The 27,077-nt window shown below is 43.8% G+C and overlaps 1 protein-coding gene and 1 long non-coding RNA gene across 9 annotated transcripts in view; one reads left to right on the forward strand and one right to left on the reverse strand.

Annotated features, from left to right (window-relative positions):
* Positions 1-27,077, reverse strand: part of HLCS (holocarboxylase synthetase) — a 344,996-nt gene that overhangs the window by 288,716 nt on the left and 29,203 nt on the right. The window contains exon 1 of one of the 6 annotated variants that reach the window (XM_049874825.1): positions 16,444-16,703. The exons of 4 other annotated variants lie outside the window; for them this stretch is intronic. In XM_049874825.1, coding sequence (XP_049730782.1) covers positions 16,444-16,638 — 195 coding nt within the window. In that variant the 5' untranslated portion in view covers positions 16,639-16,703. Of the gene's footprint in view, positions 1-16,422; positions 16,704-27,077 lie in introns of those variants that run through there. One more of the 6 variants, XM_049874824.1, reaches the window with a different exon arrangement.
* Positions 16,532-21,531, forward strand: LOC126070554 (uncharacterized). Of its 3 annotated transcripts, none has more exons than XR_007516219.1 (3): positions 16,532-16,617; positions 18,395-18,582; positions 20,348-21,531. It is a non-coding gene; the product is annotated as an uncharacterized LOC126070554 (long non-coding RNA). The 3 variants fall into 3 exon arrangements; XR_007516220.1 differs by having other exon boundaries at positions 18,398-18,582; XR_007516218.1 differs by lacking the exon at positions 16,532-16,617 and adding an exon at positions 16,873-16,962 and having other exon boundaries at positions 18,398-18,582.

The raw sequence follows: 27,077 nt of genomic DNA on the forward strand, positions 1-27,077 counted from the left end.
AGTGCAAATAGCTCAGCCAAGAAATTTTACAAACCCAGACTCTGCAAGGCCCTGTTTTACACTCTGGGGGCCGAGACACGGCTCCTACCTTAAAGGGCATACAATCAAATTGAAAAACGAGGACTAACAATAGAAGAAAAGTGTGTGTGGTATTATATACCTACAGACGTGTATGTGTGTGTGTGTGTGTGTGTGTGCGCGTGTGGACAGATACACCTACATTGCTGTTATTAGCTGCTGAGTTGCCTCTGACTCATGGTGGCCCCATGCACAAAGAGAACAAACCATTGTGATCCATACAGTTTTCACTGCTTTTCAGAACTAGATTACCAGGCCTTTCTTCCTAATCTGTCTTAATCTGGAAGCGCTGCTAAAATCTGTTCAACTTCATAGCAACATGAAAGCCTCCACTGATGGATGGGTGGTAGCTGCCCTTGAGGTACACTGGCCAGGAATCAAACTTGGGTCTTGAACACAGAAGGTAAGGTTCTACCACTGATCCACTGGTGCCCTCTATACGCACGTGTTGTTGTTACTGTTGGGTGACGTTGAGTCAATTCCAACTCATGTGACAGTGCAGAACTGTCCCACAGGGTTTTCTAGGATGTAATCTTTACAGATAACACTGCGAAGAATGGGAATTCCAGAACACTTAATTGTACTCATGAGGAACCTTTACATAGATCAAGAGGCAGTTGTTCACACAGAACAAGGGGATACTGATTGGTTTAAAGTCAGGAAAGGTGTGCGTCAGGGTTGTATTCTTTCACCATACCTATTTAATCTGTATGCTGAACAAATAATACGAGAAGCTGGGCTACATGAAGAAGAACAGGGCATCAGGATTGGAGGAAGACTCATTAACAATCTGTGTTATGCAGATGACACAACCTTGCTTGCTGAAAGTGAAGAGGACTTGAAGCACGTACTAATGAACTTCAAAGACCACAGCCTTCAGTATGGATTACACCTCAACATAAAGAAAACAAAAATCCTCACAACTGGACCAATGAGCAACATCGTGGTAAACGGAGAAAAGATTGAAGTCGTCAAGGATTTCAATTTACTTGGATCCACAATCAACAGCCATGAAAGCAGCAGTCAAGAAACCAAAAGATGCATTGCATTGGGTAAATCTGCTGCAAAGGACCTCTTTAAAGTGTTGAAAAGCAAAGATGTCACCTTGAAAACTAAGGTGCACCTGACCCAAGCCATGGTATTTTCAGTCACATCACATGCATATGAAAGCTGGACAATGAATAAGGAAGACCGAAGAAGAACTGACACCTTTGAATTACGGTGTTGGCGAAGAATATTTATACCATGGACTGCCAAAAGAACGAACAAATCTGTCTTAGAAGAAGTACAACCAGAATGCTCCTTAAAAGCAAGGATGGCGAGACTGCGTCTTACATACTTTGGACACATTGTCAGAAGGGATCAGTCCCTGGAGAAGGACATCATCCTTGGCAGAGTACAGGGTCAGCGGAAAAGAGGAAGACCCTCAATGAGGTGGACTGACACAGTGGCTGCAACAATGAGCTCAAGCATAAAAACGATTGTAAGGATGGCTCAGGACTGGGCAGTGTTTTGTTCTGTTATGCATAGGGTCCCTATGAGTCAGCACCTAACGACAACAACAACAATCTTTATGGAAGCAGATTGCCAGGTCTTTTTTCCATGGAACCGCTAAGTGGGTTCGAACCGCCCTTTCAGTTTGCAGCCAAGTGTTTAACCGTTGAGCCACCAGGACTCCTTTACACATGTAGACATATGTATGTGCTTGTATATATACTACAGAAATTCTAAAGACACTGCTTTCTGTTATCTATTAAAACTTCACTGAGTGGGTGGGATTCAGTGTTCAAAACCCTGGAGTTTGGGCTTTGATCCTTTTTTCTTTTATTTCTTTAATAAGACCTGAATAGAATTACCTCTTGATGGCTGATGAATCTACTTCTGCCTTTAAAATCTTCATAAGAAAGTGTCTCTACTTTTAGACACTTAGGGACATACCAAACATTGATGCATCTTAAACACAGAAAGAATCTACACACAGAAAACCCACTGAAACACCATCTACTCCTATACCTTAGAACTCAATAAACAAAGATTCACCTCAGCCTGCACATTTCTATTTAAACGTATCTTTTCAGGGATGACCTTTTAACATGGTTTCCCAATATTGTTGTTTATACAGACTGCTACAGCAGTCTGTCCACACAGTCAAGTCTTACGTTTCACAAGAATACATGAAGTACATACATTTTATATTTCCCTGGGGTACAGTTAATGTTATTAACTGTATTGTATCTGTATCTACCACCACTCAACTATCAGTTTGTTACACTGTAGCAGCTAGTGTGTTACTAGGATGCTGGAAGTTATGCCACTGGTATAGCAAATACCGGCAGGGTCTCCCTTGGTAGAGAGGATTCCATGGAGCTTCTATACTATGACAGACTAGGAAGAAAGGCCTGGTAATCTAAAAATTAGCCAGTGAAAACCCTATGGATCATAAGAGAACACTGTCTGATACAGTGCTGGAAGATGAGCCCTCTAGGCTGGAAAGCACTCAAAACACATAGTGGCCACAACAACAGATTCAAGCACAGCAATGATTATGAAGATGGCGCAGGACCCAGCAACATTTCATTCTGTTGCATATGGGGTTGCCATGAATCAGAACCAACTCGATGGCAGCTAATAACAACATCTATTTCTGAAACCTTTGATTTGAGATTACAAATGCTTATTGGTCATAATAGCATACCTAGACTTAATGAATTTATTAGTTTTTTTTTTTATGAAATTCAGGTCTGGGTCAAAACCCATTTTTAACAGTCTTTCAATATGTAGGCTAGACATCCATCAATTACCAAAGATTGGGACAGGCCTAGCTCAAGTTCAGAACCCATTTAAAGTGAACTCCAAACTATTAATGTAAACTTAACCAAGCAAACAAACTAGTAAGAAACACTTCAGCTGCCTTGATCTATCCATAGCAGTTCTGAACACATTTTTCAAAGCCAACAGATAACAAAAGCAGGAACCCTTCAATTTCCTTATATTTCTACCTGGGTCAAATCAGAAGTAATTGATACTTATATTTCTCAAGGCCATCTTTAAAAGCTTACTAACCCATAATTTGCATCAGTAAGCATGCCCCAGCTAAAGAAAGAAAAAGCTGAAATCAGTATTTGTCTATAATCAAGTGAACAGAATTCCTAATATAAACAAAAAACAAACTCATATGTTGTTTCTGTAATACCAGCTACAGTGTTAGACATTTAGATGATACAATAAATATTGCCTTAAAGAACAAGCTAAATAGGGTTCACTTCCAGCCAACACGGTGCCACAGAAAGACACACCATGGCGTCTCTCCACAGCTAAGACCCAAAAAACTAAGTAAAACACAGACAAACGTCCTTCCTGGAACCTCAAGTGCCAAATGAAGAGACAGAGAACTCAGCCAAGCACCAAATGGGATAAGAAACGGAGAGGACAGAGAGCAAGGACAGATATTGCAGAAGGCCCCATCGGCTAACACAGTGCAGATCCGCCATCTTGGGCTCCAGTTGGGGATCAACAGACAGGGAGCACGGGAAAGCAGCTTCGCAGAACTCCCAGCAGGAGAGACAGTACCTGGTAACCAGCGATACACGCTTTCCCACCCCCCATTCTCTCCTTGCTGTTCTACCTCCAAGCTTCCTGGCTGGCTGTGGTGGCTCGGCTGCCCACGAAGTGCAGCATTTGTGCTGCTTGGATTCGCCCCATCCACGTCGGAGATCAGCGGACAGGGAGTACAGGAAAGCAGCTTCACGAAGTTCCCAGCAGGAGACAGAGCACCCGGTAACAAGCAATATATGCTTTCCTAGCCCCCCTTTCCCCCCCCCCAACTTCTGCTTCCCGCCAGCCACAGTCTCTTGGACGTGAGGCAACTGCTTTGGCCTCAGGCTGCTTGGATTCACCCTGCCTACACTAGCCCGGCCCCTCGGCTGCTGTTGGTTCTTTCCATATCTTTTGGTTTCTTCTGTGCCTCCTGCCATCTCCTCCCCCACCCCGCTTTTCTCTAGAACACATGGCTGTGTGCCATCTTCGCTGCTTCTTGAAAGGCTGTGAAGCCACGCTCAGTTGGGGAACCACTCCCCTGGCCCGCAACACCATGCTGGTGGGATCCTTGGGGCTTTTTTTGCCCTTGTTTTGCCTTGTTCTGTTTTGTTTGCTTTCTTTCTTCTTTTCACAGCTTGGGAGCCCCTTCAAGCCAGGCTGCACTGCATGGCTTAGGAGCCACTCCCCCAATCTGCACAGCCATGTAGGTGGGATCCCTGGGGACATCTCTTTTTCTTCTTTCTTTTCTGTCTCATTTTCCCTTTCTATCTGTCTACATTTCTTAGTTCTTGTCTCTCTACACCTACCTTCTTTTCCTGTCTCCTGAATACCTGGTGCTGTGCAACACCTATACCCTCTCTAGCCAGGCTATACCGCACAGCCTTGGAGCCACTTCCCTGGTCTTAGAAGTCCTGGTGAGACTCCAGGACACCTGGGGGCTTTTCTTTTCTTTGAAGTTTTTATCTAGTTTTTTTTTTCTTTATTTTTCCCTTTTTTTTTTTCCTTTTCGCTTTTCTCCAATTCTTGGTTTCTCATCTCCCCACTCCAATGGCAAGCTCCCTTAGCATCTTTTCTTTTTTTTTTTTTTTTGTCTTTGTTTGTTTTTGGCCCCTGTTTGTCTCTCCTCTCTCTCCTCTTTCCCACACCCCTATTAGCTCCACACATCACAACCTCCCCCCTCTTTCCTGCCTACCTGCACTGTGAACTAAACATCACATCCCCGAGCAGCACAGGCACAGCCTACTGGAACCTGCCCACCACTGATTCCTGGCCCGCCCTGTCAGCCCCAGTATGTGCCACAAACTACCCATCCCAGCTACTCTCCTTCAGCTGGACCTGCCCTGCTGCACCATACCTGAATGACTGGCCTTGCCCATTGGACAAGAAGGTGAAAAAGACCATGACTACAGACGAGCAGACAATAAAGAACACACAGCCCGCCTGCTCAGCCATAACCAAATAAAACAAAAAAGCAGGACCAAAAAAAAAAAAAACTACAATCAAGAAACAAAGAAAATAACTACCGAATGCCCCAAATACAGCAGAAAATATCAAAACCTAAAAAAAAAAAAAAAAAAAAAGGACAGGATGGTTCCAGTAGGCATCCAAAATAAAACACCAGATGACTTTCCAATAGAAGACAACGCACCAGAACTACCCGACAGGGAATTCAAATCTCTAATATTCAGAGCAATCCAAGAGTTGAAGCAAAAAGCAGAAAAAATGAGGAAAAAATAGACAAATTTATGGAAAAGGCAGACAAATTCATGGAAAATACAGACCAAAAAAATGGAACAGTTCAGTAAAGTAATACAGGAACAAAATGCCAAAATAATGCACAACTAGAAATAATACAAAAACAATCAGAAATCCAAAAGATAAACAACACGATTTCAGAAACGGACAGTGTCATACAAGGCCTGAGGAGCAGGTCTGAAACGATGGAAGACAGAATCAGTGAAACTGAAGACAAACACTTGGCTACAACTCTGCTGGAGGAAAAAATCAGAAAATAGAACAAAGAAAAATGAAGAAACCCTGAGAACTATGTGGGATACAACCAAAAGCAAAAATGTGGGAGTGACTGGAGTTCCAGAAGGGGGAGAGAAAATGGAAAACACAGAGACAATCACTGAAGAATTGTTAACAGAAAACTTCCCTAATATCATGAATGATGAGAAGCTGACCATCCAAGAAGTTCAACAAACTCCATATAGGATAGAACCCAAAAGAAAAACACCAAGGCATATCATAATCACATTCACTAAAACCAAAGAAAAAGAAAAAAATCCTGCGAGCAGCTCGAGAAAAACAAAAAGTCATACACAGAGGAGAAACTATAAGACTAAACTCTGATTATTCAGCAGAAACCATGCAGCCAAGAAGGCAATGGGATGATATATATAAAACCTTGAAAGAAAAAAATTGCCAACCATGAATAATAGAGCCTGCAAAACGTTCATTCAAATATGATGGTGAAATTAGGACATTTCCAGATAAACAGAAATTCAGGGAATATGTAAAAACCAAACCAAACTTACAAGAATTATTAAAGAGAGTCCTTTGGTCTAAAAACAAACAACATCAGACCACAGCCTGAATCTAGGACACAAGATTGTACCAGCCAGATACCAACCTAGGAAATGAACTCTCAAGGACTATCCAAAACCAAAACACTTGCAACAGGCAACCAGAGAGGTGAATCTGTAAATGACAACGTCAGAACAATAAAAGAGGGAATAAACAGTATAGGTATAGAACTTTCTAATGGAGAAGACAGCAAGGTGATAAAAATACCGAGTAATAATATACTGGTTCAAACCTAGGAAGATAAAGGTAAATTTCAAGGTAACCGCAAAAAAAATTAACAAACTTACTGATCGAAATAAAGAAGAAAAACATAAAGTCTCAATAAAAACAAAATCTACAAAAACAAAAGGAACTCAGCACAGGAGAGTCAGGAGAACAAAGAAAACATTAGATGAATCTGTGAAGCATCTTATAACATGGATGTATCTGGAAGACATTATGCTAAGTGAAATAAGTCAATCACAAAAGGAGAAATATTGTATGAGACCACTACTGTAAAAACTCACGAAAAGGTTTACATACAAAAAGAAACAATATTTGATGGTTACGAGGGAGGGGAGGGGTGGGGATGGAAAAACACCTAATGAACAAAAGATATGTGGTAACTTTGGTGAAGGGTAAAGACAGTACACAATACTGGGGAAGCCAGCACAACTTGTACAAGGCAAGGCCATGGTAGCTCCATAGACACATCCAGACTCCCTGAAGAACCAAATTGCAGGCTGAGGGCTGTGGGGACCATATAGCTCAATTCGCATAACATAGTTTATAAAGAAAATGTTCTACATTCTACTTTGGTGAGTAGCGTCTGGGGTCTTAAAAGCCTGTGAGCAGCCATCTAGGATATTTCACTGGTCTCACCCCTTCGGGAGCAAGGAAGAATGAAGAAAACTAAAGACACAAGGGAAAGATTTGTCCAAAGGACTAATGGACCACATCTACCATGGCCTCCACCAGACTGAGACCAGTACAACTAGATGGTGCCCGGCTACCACCGCTGACTGCTCTGATAGGAATCACAACAGAGGGCCCCGGGGAGAGTTGGAGAAAAATGTAGAATAAAATTCTAACTCAAAAAGAAAGACCAGATTTGCTGGCCTGACAGAGACTGGAGAAACCCTGAGTATGGCCCCCAAACGCCCTTTCAGCTCAGTAATGAGGCCACTCCTGAGGTTCACCCTTCAGCCAAAGATTGAACAGGCCCACAGAACAAAACAAGACTAAAACAGCGCACCAGCTCTGGGGTGGGGAGTGGAAAGCAGGAGGGAACAGGAAAGCCGGTGATAGGGAACCCAGAGTTGAGAAGGGAGAGTGTTGACACGTGGGGTTGTTAACCAATGTCATACAACTATGTGTATACTGTCCCATGAGAAACTAGTTTGTTCGGTAAACCTTCATCTAAAGTTCAATAAAAAAAAAATTAAAAAAAAAGAAAAAGCTAAGTAGTCAAACATCCACAAAAAGCCTCTATTACTTTAAATAAACTGACATAGTCTTAAGCTATAGCAGTTCCCATCATCTTTAAGACATTAGCCAAAAAAACAGGCGACCCCAGGTGTGTCAGGGTAGAACTGTGCTCCATATGGTTTTCAATGGCTGATTTTTTAGAAGTAGATCACCAGGCCTTTCTTCCCAGGCACATACAGGACTCGAATTTCCAACCTTTCAGTCAGCAGCTGTACATTAACTGTTTGCACCGCCCAGGGTCTCTGTTAAGGCACTGGATATCCATATTGCTTATGAATGTAGAAATAGACATTTTCGTTTGTTTGGGTTTTTTTTTTTTTTTAATTTAGCTCAAGAAAAATACAAGTTATTTTATAGATCCTTCTAAGTATCTTGCAATTAAGGAAGCAATCAACGTGTAGGATTCTACTGACCTAACTCCCACTAAACAAAAAGAAAATAGTTTCCCTTTGAGCCATTGTTACCACACCTATAAAACTGAACCAATCTCTCCCAGGTCTAAGATTCATTAACTGTTCTGATCACACTCAATCTAAAACAAGGAGGCTACTTAGCTTCTCCAAGTTTTCACAGCATCTCAAACTGCACTAGCCAAGTACGGAGGTGCAGTTTACAATGAGCATATGTTTCCTTCCAAGGCGCGCCTGACTGTCCAGCTTTAACCCACCGTTCCCAGCTGTCTCTCCTGTTGCCTACACTTCCTTACATTCTTGCCCACTCAGGTGATGGCCTTTCACTCCTTGTCCAGGTGTCCATGGCTTTGTTCAAGCCAATTCTTCCTACCACAATAAACTAGTCCCATCTCCACCCCTTCCTGCTGAAATTCTACATACGCTGTTGGTGAAGCCAAACTTTGTGAAGGGCAAAATGAGGGAGACTTTATAGCACATGGAAACCCTGGTGGCGTAGTGGTTAAGTGCTACGGCTGCTAACTGAAAGGATAGCAGTTCGAACCCACAGGCCGCTCCGTGAGAAAAAGATGTGGCAGTCTGCTTCCATCATGATTACAGCCGTGGAAACCCTGTGGGGCAGTTCAACTCTGTCCTATAGGGTTGCTATGAGTCGGGATCCACTTGTCAGCAGTGGGTTTTGTTCTTTTTTTTTTTTTTGGTTACAAACTTCCTTGGTTATAATTACCAATATAGACTAGGTCAATTTTTTTTTTTTAATTTTTTTAAATTATATAACACACACATTCAGTATTTATGCATCTCATTTTAAATGTATAAAATCTGTAGACAACGTGGCATGAGATTCAGATTCTTCAGCCCAAACAGATGAACAATTAGGTATCCACCAAACCAAATCATCACTAGTCCATCAGTTTTTAAATCTTAAAATAACAAAATCCTGTTTATCACAAATAAATTGTCAAGCTTTCAGAGTGTAGGCCTTAAACATCAGAGATTAAACTCAACAACCATTAAAACATTCCTAAACTAAAGATACAAGGGAAAGATTAGTCCAAAGGACTAATGGACCACATCTATCATGGCCTCCACCAGACTCAGTCCAGCACAACTACATGGTGCCCAGCTACCACCACTGACTGCTCTGACAAGGATTGCAGTAGAGGGTCCTGGACAGAGCTGGAGAAAAACGTAGAACAAAATCCTAACAAAAAGAAAGACCAGATTTGCTGGCCTGACGGAGACTGGAGAAACCCTGAGAGTATGGCCCCCAGACACACTTTCAGCTCAGTAATGAGGTCACTCCTGAGGTTCGGCCTTCAGCCAAGGATTGAACAGGCCCATAGAATAAACAAGACTAAAGGGGCACACCAGCCCTGGGGCAGGGACTGGAAGACAGGAGGGAACAGGAAAGCTGGTAATAGGGAACCCAGAGTTGAGAAGGGAGAGTGCTGACATGTGATGGGGTTGTTAAACAATGTCATAGAACAATGTGTGTACTGTTTGATGAGAAACTAGTTTGTTCTGTAAAACTTCATCTAAAGTACAATAAAAATAAAAACATTCCTTCAATCAATACGGAATAACTATTATAGGTCAAGCTACTAAGCTAACAGACCCAGTGCCTAATGAGAGAAAGACAAAAATCAGAAAGATGAAGTGTAATTTAAAGTCTGTAAGGGCACAGAGAGAGACCGATCTAGTCTGGGCACTGGGGGTTGTCACGCTGAGACTGATATCCGTACAAAGGTCTAGGATGAGGAAAAGTTAACTGTGCAAAGAGGGAGGAGAGGAACATGCAAGTTACAGAATCCCAGGGAGGGCCCCTGTGCCTGGGCACCCTTCAGCAAGAGGCCAGTGCCCCCACATAGGGCTGGAGAGGTAGGCAGGGGCTAAGAAGCCTTATAGTTAGTCCTTGGTGGTACAAATGTAAGGGCACAGAGAAAGAGAGTCCAACCTAGTCTGGGCACTGGGGGACGTCACACTGAGACTGATATCCGTACAAAGGTCTAGGGTGAGGAAAAGTTAACTGTGCAAAGAGGGAGGAGAGGAACATGCAAGTTACAGAATCCCAGAGAGGGCCCCTGTGCCTAAGCACCCTTCAGCAAGAGGCCAGTACCCCTACATACCGCTGGAGAGGTAGGCAGGGTCTAAGAAGCCTTATAGTTAGTCCTTGGTGGTACAAATGGTTAACATGCTCAGCTGCTAACTGAAAGGTTGGAGGGCCAAGTTCACCCAGAAGTGCCTTAGAAGAAAGGCCTGGCAATCTACTTCCAAAAAGTCAGCCACTGAAAACCCTTTAAAGTTCTACTCTGACACACATGGGGTCGCCATGAGTTGGAATCAACTCCATGCGTAGGAACCAACTAGATGGCCAATAGTAATGCAATTAATAGATCAATAAAGTCATAGAAAGGTTCAGAACTGTCTCCCAAGAAAATTACATATGTCATCTATATGTCAGTACTTCTGTATGTTCAAAATATCTACTCTGATCTAAACCCTAAAGGTGATTTTTTAAATAAATTAACTCAGCTTGGAAACTACTACAACAGAAAACCCAACTCTACAATTTTTCCTCATTTTATGTTACCTTTCTCAGATCGAGTTCCTTGAGACAATTAAGCCCTGATGCCTAAGGAGCTGATTGTATGTAATGAAGGAACTTTTGCCCCTTGCATCTAGTGGTACTAGTTACACACTATCCTTAACAGTTTCCTGGTAACGTAATGGTTGAGCACTATGGCTGCTAACCAAAGGGTCGGCAGTTCAAATCCGCCAGGCACTCCTTGGAAACACTATGAGCAGTTCTACTCTGTTCTTCAGGGTCGCTATGAGTCGGAATTGACTCGATGGCACTGGGTTTGGTTTGGTTTTTTGGTTATCCTTGACAGTACTAAGGAAGCAGTCACTTCTATTCTGTGTAATTTAGAATATTTACAAGAGAGTCTATTTTTTATTTGGTTGCAGCACGTGTCTGTCATTTTGTCATACTGTGGGGGCTTGCATGTTGCTGTGATGCTGGAAGCTATGCCACCGGTATTCAGATACCAGCAGGGTCACCCATGGAGGACAGGTTTCAGCTGAGCTTCCAGACTAAGACAGACTAGGAGGAAGGACCCGGCAGTCTACTTCTGAAAAGCATTAGCCAGTGAAAACCTTATGAACAGCAGCGGAACATTGTCTGATATAGTGCTGGAAGATGAGCCCCCCAAGTTGGAAGGCACTTAAAAGATGACTGGGGAAGAGCTGCCTCCTCAAAGTAAGAGTAGACCGTAATGACATGGATGGAGTAAAGCTTTCAGGACCTTCATTTGCTGATGTAGCACGACTTGAAATGAGAAGAAACAGCTGCAAACATCCATTAATAATCAGAACCTGGAATGTACGAAGTATGAATCTAGGAAAATTGGAAATCATCAAAAATGAAATGGAACGCATAAACATCGATATCCTAGGCATTAGTGAGCTGAAATGGACTGGTATTGGCCGTTTTGAATCAGACAATCATAAAGTCTACTATGCTGGGAATGACAACTCAAAGAGGAATGGTGTTGCATTCATCATCAAAAAGAACATTTCAAGATCTATCCGGAAGTACAACGCTGTCAGTGATAGGATAATATCCATACGCCTATAAGGAAGACCAGTTAATATGACTATTATTCAAATTTACATACCAACCACTAGGGCCAAAGATAAAGAAATAGAAGATTTTTATCAGCTGTTGCAGTCTGAAATTGATCAAACATGCAATCAAGATGAATTGATAATTACTGGCAATTGGAATGTGAAAGTTGGAAACAAAGGAGAAGGATCAGTAGCTGGAAATATACGGCCTTGGTGATAGAAACAATGCTGGAGATCAAATGATAGAATTCTGCAAGACCAACAACTTCTTCATCGCAAATATCTTCTTTCACCAACATAAATGGCGACTATACACATGCACCTCGCCAGATGAACTCAGAGAAATCAAATTGACTATATATGTGGAAAGAGAAGATGGAAAAGCTCAATATCAGTCAGAACAAGGCCAGGGGCCGACTGTGGGACAGACCATCAATTGCTCAAATACAAGTTCAAGCTGAAACTGAAGAAAATCAGAGCAAGCCCACGAGAGCCAAAAGATGACCTTGAGTATATCCCATCTGAATTTAGAGACAATCTCAAGAATAGATTTGACGCATTGAACACTAGTGACCGGAGACCAGATGAGTTATGCAATGACATCAAGGACATCATCCATGAAGAAAGCAAGAGGTCACTGAAAAGACAGGAAAGAAAGAAAAGACCAAGGTGGATGTCAGAGAAGACTCTGAAACTTGCTCTTGAGCGTCAAGCAGCTAAAGCAAAAGGAAGAACTCATGAAGTAAAAGAACGGAACAGGAGATTTCAAAAGGCCTCTCGAGAAGACAAAATAAAGTACTATAATGACATGTGCAAAGAGCTGGAGATGCAAAACCAAAAGGGAAGAACGTGCTTGGCGTTTCTCAAGCTGAAAGAACTGAAAAAGAAATTCAAGCCTTGAGTTGCAATAGTGAAGGATCCTTTGGGGAAAATATTAAATGATGCAGGAATTATCAAAAGAAGATGGAAGGAATACACAGAGTCATTATGCCAAAAAGAATTAGTCGATATTCAACCATTTCAAGAGGTGGCATATGATCAGGAACCAATGGTACTGAAGGAAGAAGTCCAAGCTGCTCTGAAGGCATTGGCGAAAAACAAGGCTCCAGGAATTGATGGAATATCCATTGAGATGTTTCAACAAACAGATGCAGCACTGGAGGTGCCAACTCATCTATGCTAAGAAATATGGAAGATAGCTTCCTGGCCAACTGATTGGAAGAGATCCATATTTATGCCTATTCCCAAGAAAGGTGATCCAACCAAATGTGGAAATTATAGAACAATATCATTAATATCACACACAAGCAAAATTCTGCTGAAGATCATTCAAAAATGGCGGCAGCTGTATATATCAACAAGGAACTGCCAGAAATTCAGGCCAGTTTCAGAAGAGGACGTGGAACCAGGGATATCATTGCTGATGTCAGATGGATATTGGCTGAAAGCAGAGAATACCAGAAGGATGTTTACCTGTGTTTTATTGATTATGCAAAGGCATTTGACTGTGTGGATCATAACAAACTATGGATAACACTGTGAAGAATGGGAATTCCAGGACACTTAATTGTACTCACGAGGAGCCTTTACATAGATCAAGAGGCAGTTGTTCACACAGAACAAGGGGATACTGATTGGTTTAAAGTCAGGAAAGGTGTGCGTCAGGGTTGTATTCTTTCACCATACCTATCTAATCTGTATGCTGAGCAAATAATACGAGAAGCTGGACTATATGAAGAAGAATGGGACATCGAGACTGGAGGAAGACTCATTAACAACCTGTGTTATGCAGATGACACAACCTTGCTTGCTGAAAGTGAAGAGGACTTGAAGCACTGACTAATGAAGATCAAAGACTACAGCCTTCAGTATGGATTACACCTCAACATAAAGAAAACAAAAATCCTCACAACTGGACCAATGAGCAATATCATGATAAATGGAGAAAAGATTGAAGTTGTCAAGGATTTCATTTTACTTGGATCCACAATCAACAGCCATGGAAGCAGCAGTCCAGAAATCCAAAGACGCATTGCATTGGGCAAATCTGCTGCAAAGGACCTCTTCAAAGTGTTGAAGAGCAAAGATGTCACCCTGAAGACTAAGGTGTGCCTGACCCAAGCCGTGGTATTTTCAATCACATCATATGCACGTGAAAGCTGGACAATGAATAAGGAAGACGGAAGAAGAGTTGACGCCTTTGAATTGTGGTGTTGGCAAAGAATATTGAATATACCATGGACTGCCAAGAGAATGAACAAATCTGTCTTAGAAGAAGTACAACCAGAATGCTCCTTAGAAGCAAGGATGGAGAGACAGCATCTTACATACTTTGGACATGTTGTCAGGAGGGATCAGTCCCTGGAGAAGGAAGGACATCATGCTTGGTAGAGTACAGGGTCAGGGGAAAAGAGGAAGACCCTCAACAAGGTGGATTGACACAGTGGCTGCAACAATGAGCTCAAGCATAACAACGATTGTAAGGATGGCGCAGGACCGGGCAGTGTTTCGTTCTGGTGTGCACAGGATCGCCATGAGTCGGAACCGACTCGACGGCACCTAACAACAACAACAACAAGCAGCACAATATAACCCCATACGTAAGCAACCTCCACCAGCAGCTGCCGTGGATTCAACTCTGACTCACGGTGACCCCCGGTGTGTCAGACTAGAACTGTGCTCCAAAGGCTTTTCAATGGCTGATTTTCCCAAGTACATCACCAGACCTTTCTTCAGGTGCTCCTGGGTGGACTCAAACCATCCATCTTTTGGTTAGCCGTCCATGGCATTAACCGTTCACACCACCCAGGGACTCCTCCTTAAGCATGTTATTGTCATTGCAGGCCGTGGAGTCAATTCCAACTCATAGCGACCCTATAGGACACAACAGAGCTGCCCCATAGGGTTTGCTAGGCTGTAATCTTTACAGGAGAAGACAGCCAGGTCTTTCTCCTTCAGAGTGGCTGAGGGGTTCCAACTGCCAACCTTTAATTGGCACACGAACACTTAACCTTGAGTTTCCAGGGCTCCTTGGCGTAGTCTCCAACAAAGTGTTCAAGTCTGAAACGAGACTTTAATTCCCACACAGGTATTATGGTTTGACATATGTAGAAAATCTCTAGTAATGGTAAAAATGAACCAAATTTCTAGAAGGAATTCAAAGGACAAGACATCGATGAAGAGTAAAACATCTTTAAATGTTGATGAAAACAGCGTAAGTGAAAACTATTTGCTCAGAACAGCACCATGCAGTCAGGTACATTTCCAATAGCTGCATAGAAAGGATGGTTGTTCCCTCTGCCAGAAAGGGAGCAAAGATTTTACAGAGACTAAATGGCCAGCCTAAGTCACAGTGTAGGTGGCAGTCCATCCACCTGCTCGCCACCATCCTGTCAAAAAAAAAAAAAACCTGTTGCTGTCTGGTCAATTCCAACTCACAGGGATTACAGGACAGAGTAGAACTGCCCCACAGGGTTTCCAAGGTGTTATCTTTATGGGATCAGACTGACACAACCTTCTCCTGTGGAGTGGCTGGTGGTTCCAACCGGCAACCTCTCTGTTAGCAGTGAAGCGATTAACCACTGTTCCACCAGGGCTTCTCCCCAACCAAAGTAACGGCATCCCCAGGTTACAAATGAGATTAGTTCCTAAGTCTGTCTTTAAGTCAGACTTGTAGGTAAATCTTATTTAGTATCATATTAAGTGTCAGTTAGCCAAATATTTGCCTTAGTATACATTTTACGTTTCTACGTACAAAGTTATGAATGAGATCTCTTCCTGTCTTAAAGAATTTGCAGTTTAAGTCAGAACAGATGCACATGGTTTCTCTTTAGCCTTACTTCATGGGGGCCCTGGTGGCACAGAGGTTAAGAGCTCAGCTGCTAACCAAAGGTCAGCAGTTCGAATCCACCAGTGCTCCCTGGAAACCCTACAGTGAAGTTCTACCGTGTCCTATAGGGTCGCTATGTGTTGGAATCCACTCAAGGCAATAGGTGAGTGTGAGAAAAGGCTCAAAGCCAATTCGGTGATATAAAAGCTGCACATCACAAAGCAGTGCATGCATTCCTATTACAAACCATCCTATCTAACGCAGATTTTTAAAATAGTAGGCTTTATGGTAACTTGTTCTTAATATAAGAGTTGTCTGTAAGTCGGATGGATGTTTGTAACCCAGAGTCTGCTGTACTGGGCCACAAAACAGATTGTGTGTAAACGGAAATGAAGAAGCTTTCAAGAGAAACAAAGGAGCGCGACAGTTGGTAAATGAAGGACACAGAAGATGGAAGGGGGAAAAGGAGTTTTTGTCAACAGAATTATTTGGGAGAAAGCTGAATTCAACTTTCTTTATTTGAATTCAGTTTCAATCAAACGCCAGCCCGGAAGGTAGTGAAGATGTCAGCAAAAAGACTCTAAGTGAGTTCTGCTCTTAGAGTGCCAGTGATAATCCCCAATGCAGGTACACACAGGTACACACATATTCTGGAACGTCAAGAGCCACGCGTCTGCACACACTCCCCAGTCCCCTCTCGAGATTTCGCATCTCTGGGAGCGCACGGGGGAACCCACTCGAGCTGGTCCTGGCCGTGACCGCGGCCTCGGGGCTCCCTCCTCCGGCCTGCGCCCCGAGGCGCTCCGCACCTGGACCGCCCGACCGGGCGCAGGGTCCACTGAGCGCTTCCGGCTCCCAGCCGCCGGGCTTCCGCCTACCTACCCGCGTCCCGCGCCCGCCCACCTGGGACTCGCCGACGCAGAAGACGCGGCCGCCGCGGCTCAGACACACGCGGGCACCGCTCGGCTGGGCGGCCGCGCCGCAGAAGGTGAAGGAGCAGTGCGAGGCGCGCAGCCTCCGCACCGTGGTGCGGACAAGCGCGGCCGGCCGGCGCCCCCATCGCGCCCACAAGTACAGGTAACACAGCGTGATGAGCATGGCCGGCCGCGGGCGGCGGGGCGCGGGGGCAGGGCGCTCGCTCCCGGGCCGCCAGCCCGCCCAGCCGCCGCCCAGAGCGCGGGTCTAGTCCTGTCCCGCCCCGCCTCCCTCGCCCGCCTCCCCTCCCCTCGCCCCGCCTCCCCTCCCCTCGCCCCGCCTCCCCTCCCCTCGCCCCGCCGCCCCTCCCCTCGCCCCGCCGCCCCTCCCCTCGCCCCGCCTGCCGCCCCGCCGCCCCGTCCGGTCCTGTCCTGTCCCGTCTCGCCTCGCCCCGCCCGCGGCCGGAAGAGGCGCAGCGCGCGGCCTAGAAAGGAGACTGGCCCGGCTGTGCGTGCTGGTGTGGTGGGGGAAGGCCCGGGGTCTGGTGTGCGTGCTGGTGTGGTGGGGGAAGGCCAGGGGGTCTGGTGTGTGTGCTGGTGTGGTGGGGGAAGGCCAGGGGGTCTGGTGTGCGTGCTGGTGTGGTAGGGGAATACCGCAGTCCGGGGTCGTACTGAGGGGGCATGTGTGATGGAGAAAGGAGGCCGCCACGACCTGTGGGGCTGTGGATGGCTGGGGCCGTGCTGCGGGGTTAGAGTGATAGGCAGGGGAAGCTACACAAGGCCTGGGGAGACGTAGAGGAGTAAACTTGGTTGGGGAGGCGGAGCTGGGCCTGGGGATGTGATGGGGAGGAAAAGAGGCCCTAGGGGGCTAGGATGGGGGCACTGGAGAAGGCCTTGCTTGGGTTGGAGGGAGGCTTTGCCTGAAGTGGGGGAGGCCACATGGCTGCCTACCTGTTAAAGCCAGAGTTCAACTTCTCATCTTGGGGGTGGGAGGTGAATTGGGGAAGGGACTGTGTATATGTTTATAATGTCAACCAACCAAAAAACCAAACGCACTGCCCTCGAGTCGATTCTGACTCATAGCGACCCTATAGGACAGAGTAGAGCTGCCCCACAGAGTTTCCAAGGAGTGCCTGGTGGATTTGAACTGCCAACCTCTTGGTTAACAGCTGTAGCATGTAACCACTACACCACCAGGGTTTCCATAATGTCAACAGCCAACATTTATCCAGCACCAAAAACCTCATTGCCATCTAGTTGATTTTGACCCTACAGGACAGAGTAGAACTGCCCCAATAGGGTTCCCAAGGCTGTAACCTTGACGAAAACAGACTGTCATGTCTTTCTCCCGAAGAGCGTCAGGTGGGTTTAAACCACAGACCTTTCCATTAGCAGCTGAGTGCTTAACCACGGCACCACCAGGGCTCCTTTCCAGCGCCAAAACAGGGAATCAGAATCACCTAACACACAGCCTTTACACAGTCCCGCTGAAAAACAGGACGAGGTTTCTATTAGATTATACCAGGCCTTCGGGCAAAAACAATTTTAAGGTAAATTACGTGTTCACATAATTGCAATAGTGGCATAAACAGCTTGCTCTTGACTGCCAGCCTAAAGGTTCTAACCCACTGAGGGGTACCACAGAAGAAAGGCCTGGTGTCCTGCTTCCCTTAAGATTGTTGTGGGAGGGAGAAGGAGGGGAAATCACTAGACAGTAGACAAGTGTCAACTTTGGTGAGGGGAACGACAACACAAAATATAGACGAAGTCAGCACAACTTGACCAAAGCACAGGCATAGAATTTTCCTAGACACATCCAAACACCTTAAGAGACCAAGTTGCTGAGGCTGGGGGCTGAGGACCATAGTCTCGGGGGACATCTAGGTCGACTGGCATAACATAGTTCATAAAGAAAATGTTCTGTTCCTTACTTTGGTAAGCAGCATCAGAGGTCTTAAAAGCTTGTGAGCGACCATCTAAAATACACCATTGGTCCCATCCCATCCGGAGCAAAGGAGAATGAAGAAAAACAAAGACACAAGGAAAATGCCTGAGCCCAGAAGAATTAGATTTTTTCAGCTACCACCAACGACTGCTGACAGGGATCACAACAGAGAGTCCCAGACAGGTAGGAGAAAAGTGTAGAATAAAATTCAAATTCACAAAAAAAGACCAGACTTACTGGTCTGAAAGAGACTATGGCCCCCAGGCACTATGATAAGAGAACTGAAACCACTCCCGAAGCCCACTTTTCAAAGATTAGACAGGCCTATAAAAAACAGTAACACGCATGAGGAATGTACTTGGGTCAATCAAATATATGAGACCAAATGGGCAACTCCTGCCCAAAAGCAGGACAAGAAGGTAGGAAGGGACAGGAACTGAACAAATGGACACAGTGAACCCAGGGTGGAAAGGAGGAGAATGGTGTCGTATTGTGGAAATTGCAACCAATGTCACAGAACAATATGTGTATAAGTTTTTGAATGAGAAACTAACTTGAGCTGCAAGCTTTCACCTAAAACACAATTAAAAAAAAAAAGTTGTTAGGTGCCTTTGATTAGATTTTGACTCATAATGACTCCATGTGACAGTAAAACTGCCCCATAGGGTTTTCTAGGCTGTAATCTTTACGGAAACAGATCACCAGGCCTTTCTCCATGTGGAGCCATTGTGTGGGTTCATACCACCTTAGCCGTTGTGCCACCAGCATTCATTCCCCTCCTTCCTGCTATGATTACAGCCAAGAAAACCCTATGGAGCAGTTCTACTCTCTACCACATGGGACCATCATGAGTAGGAACTGACTAGAAGGCAATTGGTTTGGGGTTTTTTTTTTCCCCCGTGCATAAAGAATTTTCAGGTAAATGACAGAAATTCACACAATGCAATAATGTTTGCTTGTTGGTTTGTTTTAAATACGGGCAAGACACAAGTGAAAGATTAGCCCAAAAAAAAAAACACAGCAGACTCTAAAGCCTGGTGTCCTTGCTACGTGTACGTAGGTCACTAGTATGACTGCGCATCCTAAGAGCCAATGGACAAAAGGGAAACAATTATGATTCACAGTGTTCTTGTCCCCAAGAGAAGCATAATTATTCCCAACACTGAGAGGTTCCTCCCATGGAACCTCATTTTTAAAAAAGAGAAGTCTCAACAACTTGAAGCATAGCAAAGAATATTTCATTAAGTTGGTTCCTATTCTGGCCCTGTAAATAGCATAATGCAGTAAAAGCAACCAAGTACACCACTCCTAGAACCAAAAACTCCTTACCATGCAGGCAATTCTGACCCTAGAGAACAGAGTAGAACTGCCTCATGGGGTTCCCAAGTCTGCAGTCTTGAGGGAAGCAGACTGCCACATCTTTCTCCCATGGAGCAGCTGGTGGATTCAAACCTCTAACCTTTCAGTTAGCAGCCAAGCGCTTAACTACTGCGCCACTAGGGCTCCTTCACCACTCCCAAGTCTTACTTAATCCAAGGGTAGATGTTTAAAGTACCCTGACCATTATTTCATCTGATTTAAAATAGCAGTATAGGATACTTACTCTCAGAACCTCAGACTTCAGGTCAGATGGTGTCTGAGTTACCTAGTGCTGCTGTAACAGAAATAAAACAAACCAAAACCAAACCCATTGCCGTCAATTTGATTACAACTCATAGTGACCCTGTATGAGATTCAATTGTGTCCCCCAAAAATATGTCAACTTGGTTAGGCCGTGTGTGGCTGTCCTACATTTTGTGATTTTCCTATGGGTTATATAAATCGTAATCTCTGCCTGTGGTTAAAATGGATTAGGGTGGGATGTAACACCATTGCCAGGTCACATCCCTGATCCAATGTAAAGGGAGCTGCCCTGGGGTGTGGCCTGCACCACCTTTTCTCTCTCCAGAGATAAAAAGGAAAGGGAAGCAAGCAGAGAGTTGGGGACCTCAAACCACCAAGAAAGAAGCACCGGGAGCAGAGCATGTCCTACTGGGAGCAGACTGTGTCCTTTGGACCTGGGGTTCCTGCACAGAGAAGCTCCTAGTCCAGGAGAAGAGTGATGCCTTCCCCTGGAGCTGATGCCCTGAGTTTGAACTTTAAGCCTACTTTACTGTGAGAAAATAAATTTCTCTTTGTTAAAGCCATCCATTTGTGGCATTTCTGTTATAGCAGCACTAGATGACCAAGACTGACCCTATAGGACAGAGAAGAACTGCCCCATAGGGTTTCTATGGGGTGCCTGGTGGATTCGAACTGCTGACCTTTTGGTTAGTAGCCATAGCTGTTAACCACTATGTCACCAGGGCTCCGAAATAAAACAAATGGGTGTTACTGCCTCACAGTTCTGGAGACTAGAAGTCCAAATTAGGGCACCAGCTACATCGGTTGCTTCCTTTTAGCTAGCCCTGGGCATTACTTGGTTTTACCAATCCTAACATTGGATCTGTCTTCCCCCGTGTGTCTAATCTGCTCTTTTTATAACTCAGAAGTAATTAGATTGAGAACCTACCCTACTCCGATATGATATAATTAACAAAGAAAGCCCTGTTTCCAAACAGGATTACATCCACAGGCATGAGGTTAGGATTCCAACACATATTTTAGGGGGACACAATTTAATCTGAAACAGATGGCACAGTAATTTCTCCCCATTGCGCACAGCAACAATGGATTTCTGAAAAGAGAGAGAGAACAAAAAGAAATAATTGGGCTCAAGAACAAGATAAACATAGCTGTGGACCAGAAATAGAAGAAAAACAGTAAGTGATGAGCAGGGCTAAAGCCATATCCTATGCGAACCTATAGGACAGTGGCAGCTGGAAAGTGGATGGAAAATTGTGTCACCGGAGAAAGAAATGAGTGTCCTCTGAGGAGGGAATGAGCCCCTCCATGGTAAGAACAGGGCTACAAGTCAGGAATTAGGGCATGAAAAGAGCTAAAGAAAATGATGGACCATAAGAGGAAGACCCTCAACAAGATGGATTGAGACAGTGGCTGCAACAGTGGGCTCAAACATAACAATGATTGTGAAGATGGCACAGGAACAAGCAGTGTTTCATCCTGTTGTACATAGGGTCGCTATGAGTTGAAACTGAGTCAATGGCACCTAAACCCACTGCCGTCGATTCAATACCAACTCATAGCGACCCTATAGGACAGAGTAGAACTGCCCCATAGGGTTTCCAAGGAGCACCTGGCAGATTCGAACTGCTGACCTCTTGGTTAGCAGCCGTGGTACTTAACCACTACGGCACCAGGGTGTCCCAATGGCACCTAACAACAACAAAATATTTTACTGGATAAGCACTGACCCTTTCAGATAGCCTTTTCAACGTTTGCTGCTTTATGGCGACAAACACCACATCCCCATCCCTGCTAAGTATGGAGAGGTAATCTTCTCTACCGGAAGATCACAAGCATCTCTAAATTTTGCACCCTTACCTTCCCACAAATAATATAACTCTATGTGGCCAGCATGGGAATTTTCCAGGTTTGCCCTTAGATGTTTCAACATATCAAGAGCTCAGAATACATCATAGGAAATTTCTATTGTGAAATGAATTCTGTATACCAGCTCTAGGTTATAAAGAATGAGGGCCACAACGGTTGAACGTGAGCTGAGAAAGAGGGTGAGTGAGGCTCCCTGTTCGACCCCTAGGGAAGAAATATAGGAAGGAAAGATACAAGAAAGGAGGAGTAAGAGAAGTTAAACAGTCAGACAGCAGGCTCTGTTTATGATTATTGTTGTTGTTGTTGTTAAGTGCTATCGAGTCAGTTCGGACTCATAGCGACCCTATGTAAAAGAGAACGAAACACTGCCCAGTCCTTCGCCATGCCCACATTCGTTGTTATGCTTGAGCCCATTGTTGCAGCCACTGTGTTAACCCATCTTATTGAGGGTCGTCTTCTTCTTCGTTGATCCCGTACTTTATCAAGCACGATGTCCTTCTCCAGGGACTGATCTCTCCTGGCAACATGTCCAAAGTATGTAAGAAGTAGTCTCGCCATCCTTGCTTTTAAGGAGCATTCTGGTTGTACTTCTTCAAATACAGATTTGTTCGTTCTTTTGGCAGTCCATGGTATGTTCAATATTCTTCGCCAACACCACAATTCAAAGGCGTCAGTTCTTCTTCGGTCTTCCTTATTCATTGTCCATCTTTCACATGCATATGATGCGACTAAAAATACCATGGCTTGGGTCAGGTGCACCTTAATCTTCAAGGTGATATCTTTGCTTTTCAATACTTTAAAGAGGTCTTTTGCAGCAGATTTATGCAATGGGATGCATTTTTTTATTTCTTGACTGCCGCTTCCATGGGTGTTGATTGTGGATCCAAGTAAAATGAAATCCTTGACAACTTCAATCTTTTCTCCATTTATCATTATGTGGCTTACTGGTCCATTTGTGAAGGTTTTTGTTTTCTTTATGTTGAGGTACAATCCATACTGAAGGCTGTAGTCTTTGATCCTCATCAGTAAGTGCTTCAAGTCCTCTTCACTTTCAGCAAGGAAGGTTGTGTCATCAGCATACCACAGGTTGTTAATGAGTCTTCCTCCAATCCTGATGCCCTGTTCATCTTCGTATAGTCCAGCTTCTCAGATTATCTGCTCAGCATACGGATTATTTGCTCAGCATACAGATTGAATAGGTATGGTAAAAGGATACAACCCTGACACACACCTTTCCTGACTTTAAACCAGTCAGTATCCCCTTGTTCTGTCCAAACAACTGCCTCTTGATCTATGTAAAGGTTCCTCATGAGTACAATTAAGTGTTCTGGAATTCTCATTCTTCACAATGTTACCCAAAATTTGTTACGATCCATACAGTCAAATGTCTCTGCATAGTTAATAACACACAGGTAAACATCATTTTTTTTAAACATCTTTCTGGTATTCTCTGCTTTCAGCCAAGATCCATCTGACATCAGCAATGATACCCCTGGTTCCACGTCCTCTTCTGAATCCAGCCTGAATTTCTGGCAATTCCCTGTCGATACACTGTTGCAGCTGCTTTTGAATGATTTTCAGCAAAATTTTACTTGCGTGTGATATTAATGATGTTCGATAATTTCTGCATTCAGTTGGATCACCTTTCTTGGGAATAGGCATAAATATGGATCTCTTCCAGTCAGTTGGCCAGGTAGGTAGGCTGTCTTCCAAATTTCTTGGCATAGACAAGTGAGCGCTTCGAGCACGCATCCACTTGTTGAAGCATCTCAACTGATATTCCATCAATTCCTGGAGACTTGTTTTTCACCAATGCCTTCAGTGTAGCTTGGGCTTCTTCCTTCAGTAGCATCAGTTCCTGATCATATGCTATCTGCTGAAATGGTTGAACGTCGACTAGTTCTTTTTAGTATGATGACTCTGTGTATTCTTTCCATCTTTGTTTGATGTTTCCTGCGTCGTTTAACATTTTCCTCATAGAATCCTTCACTATTGCAACTCCAGGCTTGAATTTTGTCTTCAGTTTTTCAGCCTGAGAAATGCAGAGCGTGTTCTTCCCTTTTGGTTTTCTATCTCCAGCTCTTTGCACATGTCATTATAATATTTTACTTTGCCTTCTCAAGCTGCCCTTTGAAATCTTCTGTCCGTTTGTCATACCGTGGGAGTTTGCATGTTGTTGTGATGCTGGAAGCTATACCACTGATATTCAGATACCAGCAGGGTCACCCATGGTGGATGGATTTTAGCTGAGCTTCCAGACTAAGACAGACTAGGAGGAAGGACCCAACAGTCTACTTCTGAAAAGAATTAGCTAGTGAAAACCTTATGAATAGCAGCGGAACACTGTCTGATACAGTGCCAGAAGATGAGCCCCCTAGGTTGGTAGGCATCCAAAAGACAACTGGGGAAGAGCTGCCTCCTCAAAGTAGAGTCGACCTTAATGTCATGGATAGAGTCAAGCTTTTGGGACCTTCATTTGCTGATGTAGCACGACTCCAAATGAGAAGAAACTGTTTATGATACCTCTGTAAAATGGTAAAAACAGCTCAAGGTTGGAGCTTAGCCTCCTCATCCCCATATAGCAAAGAAAAAGGGGAAGGATACAAAAATAAGACATCAAGGGATCTTACTATATGTGTACCTGACCCACATCCTGTAGTCCCTCACTACTCAAAGTGTGGTCCTTGAACTAGCAGCATCAGCATTGCTGGGATGCTCACTAGAACTAGATTACAGGTTACCAGGGGCTGGGAGGAGGAGGAATCATTGCTTAGTGGGTATAGAGTTTCTGTTTGGAGTGATGAAAATTTTTGGAAATAGATAGCAGTGGTTGCACGACACTCTGAATGCAATGCCACTGAGATGTACACTTAAAATGGTTAAAGCTATAAATTTTATATGTACATATATTAACAAGATATTTTATATATATTTTATCACAATTAAAAAAAAAAAATCAAACCCTGAGTGTAGTCTCCTGCCTTGAAGCTGTCCTACCCCTCATTAAATAGATGAAGACCCCTCCCCAGGGGAAGCCTATTATTCTTAAATTATCTCATTCCCTGGCTGAACTTGAGAGTGACTGGATAGCAATCAGAACTCTCTCATCAGAGGCCAAGGGCAGAGCATAGAAGACTAGCTTGTCTTTGAAATAAAGAATCCCAGCCTAGTAGATGAGAAATTTAAGTATCTGTCACTGTAAACAGCTCAGTTTTAATAGTTAAAGTCCATTGTCTCTGTTTTATAAATAATCTGTTCCCTCTACAATGCTGGAGTGCTAAAACCATACCGAGTTTATAAATTTAAAATAATGTTCAGAAATCCCTGGGTCTCAAGAATGGCTGACTGATTTCAAAGTAGAACGGTAACATGGACTCTCTTCCCCCCTCCTCTAGTAACTCAGAATCTGTATGTACGTGTACACACACACACACACAAACTTGTTGCTAAATTCTACCACCTTCTAAGAGCTTAAAACTATCACCTATTAGAATATTTGTGGTTATTGTTGCTGTTGAGTCAGCCCCCAAGTCATGGCTCACGGTGACCCCATGCATAACAGAATGAAATACTGCCTGGTCTCAAATTCAAAGCAAAATGAAACAGTGGAACCGAACTGTTCATCAGATGTACATTTAAAGAATGACACTGAATGAGAGACTATGAGTTATTACACATCATTAGGAGCCCAGATGGCTCAAGTGGTTTGTGATCAGCTTCTAACCTAAAGGTTAGCAGTTTGAACCCCCCCACCACCAGCAGCTCTGTGAAAGAAAGGCCTGGCAATTTGCTTCCGTAAAAGCTTACAACTAAAAAAAACCCCTATGGAGCTGTTCTGCTCTATAACACATGGGGTCACCATGAGTTGGGGGCCAGCTTGAAAGCAGCTAACAACACCACCACATCCTTATTGGGATACTTTCTAAGAACAAAACCAAATGTATAAAAAATCTTGATCTTTATTCTGTAGTTTTAATGTTCATATTAATATAACATATTAACACGTTTTAATGCTCATATGTTAACAATTGTATTCTCAAATCAAGCAAGAATTTAGTTTATTTTGTTACACACTTCACTAAAGAAGATATTCAGGCAGCTAACAGATACATGAGAAAATGCTCTCAATCATTAGCCATTAGAGAAATGCAAATTAAAACTACGATGAGATTCCATCTCACTCCAACAAGGCTGGCATTAATCCAAAAAACATAAAATAATAAATGTTGGCGAGGCTGCGGAGAGATTGGAACTCTTATACACTGCTAGTGGGAATGTCAAATGGTACAACCACTTTGGAAATCTATCTGGTGTTATCTTAAACAGTTAGAAATAGAACTACCATACAACCCAGAAACCCCACTCCTCGGAATATACCCTAGAGAAACAAGAGCCTTCACACAAACAGATATATGCACACCCATGTTTACTGCAGCTCTGTTTACAATAGCAAAAAGCTGGAAGCAACCAAGGTGTCCATCAACGGATGAATGGGTAAATAAATTGTGGTATATTCACACAATGGAATACTACACATCGATAAAGAACAGTGATGAATCTATGAAACATTTCATAACATGGAGGAACTTGGAAGGCATTATGCTGAGCGAAATTAGTCAGAGGCAAAAGGACAAATATTGTATAAGACCACTATTATAAGATCTTGAGAAATAGTATAAACTGAGAAGAACACATACTTTTGTGGTTACGAGTGGGGAGGGAGGGAGGGAGGGAGAGGGTTTTTTATTGATTAATTAGTAGATAAGAACTGCTTTAGGTGAAGGGAAGGACAACACTCAATACATAGAAGGTCAGCTCAATTGGACTGGACCAAAAGCAAAGAAGTTTCTGGGATAAAATGAATGCTTCAAAGGTCAGCGGAGCAAGGGCGGGGGTTTGGGGACCATGGTTTAAGGGGACTTCTAAGTCAATTGGCAAAAGAATTCTATTATGAAAACATTCTGCATCCCACTTTGAAATGTGGCGTCTGGGGTCTTAAATGCTAACAAGCGGCCATCTAAGATGCAGCAATTGGTCTCAACCCACCTGGAGCAAAGGAGAATGAAGAACACCAAGGTCACACAACAACTAAGAGCCCAAGAGACAGAAAGGGCCACATGAACCAGAGACCTACATCATCCTGAGACCAGAAGAACTATTTGGTGCCCGGCCACAATCGATGACTG

The sequence above is a fragment of the Elephas maximus genome, chromosome 2 (genome assembly GCF_024166365.1).
Source record: "Elephas maximus indicus isolate mEleMax1 chromosome 2, mEleMax1 primary haplotype, whole genome shotgun sequence".
Lineage (NCBI taxonomy): Eukaryota > Metazoa > Chordata > Mammalia > Proboscidea > Elephantidae > Elephas > Elephas maximus.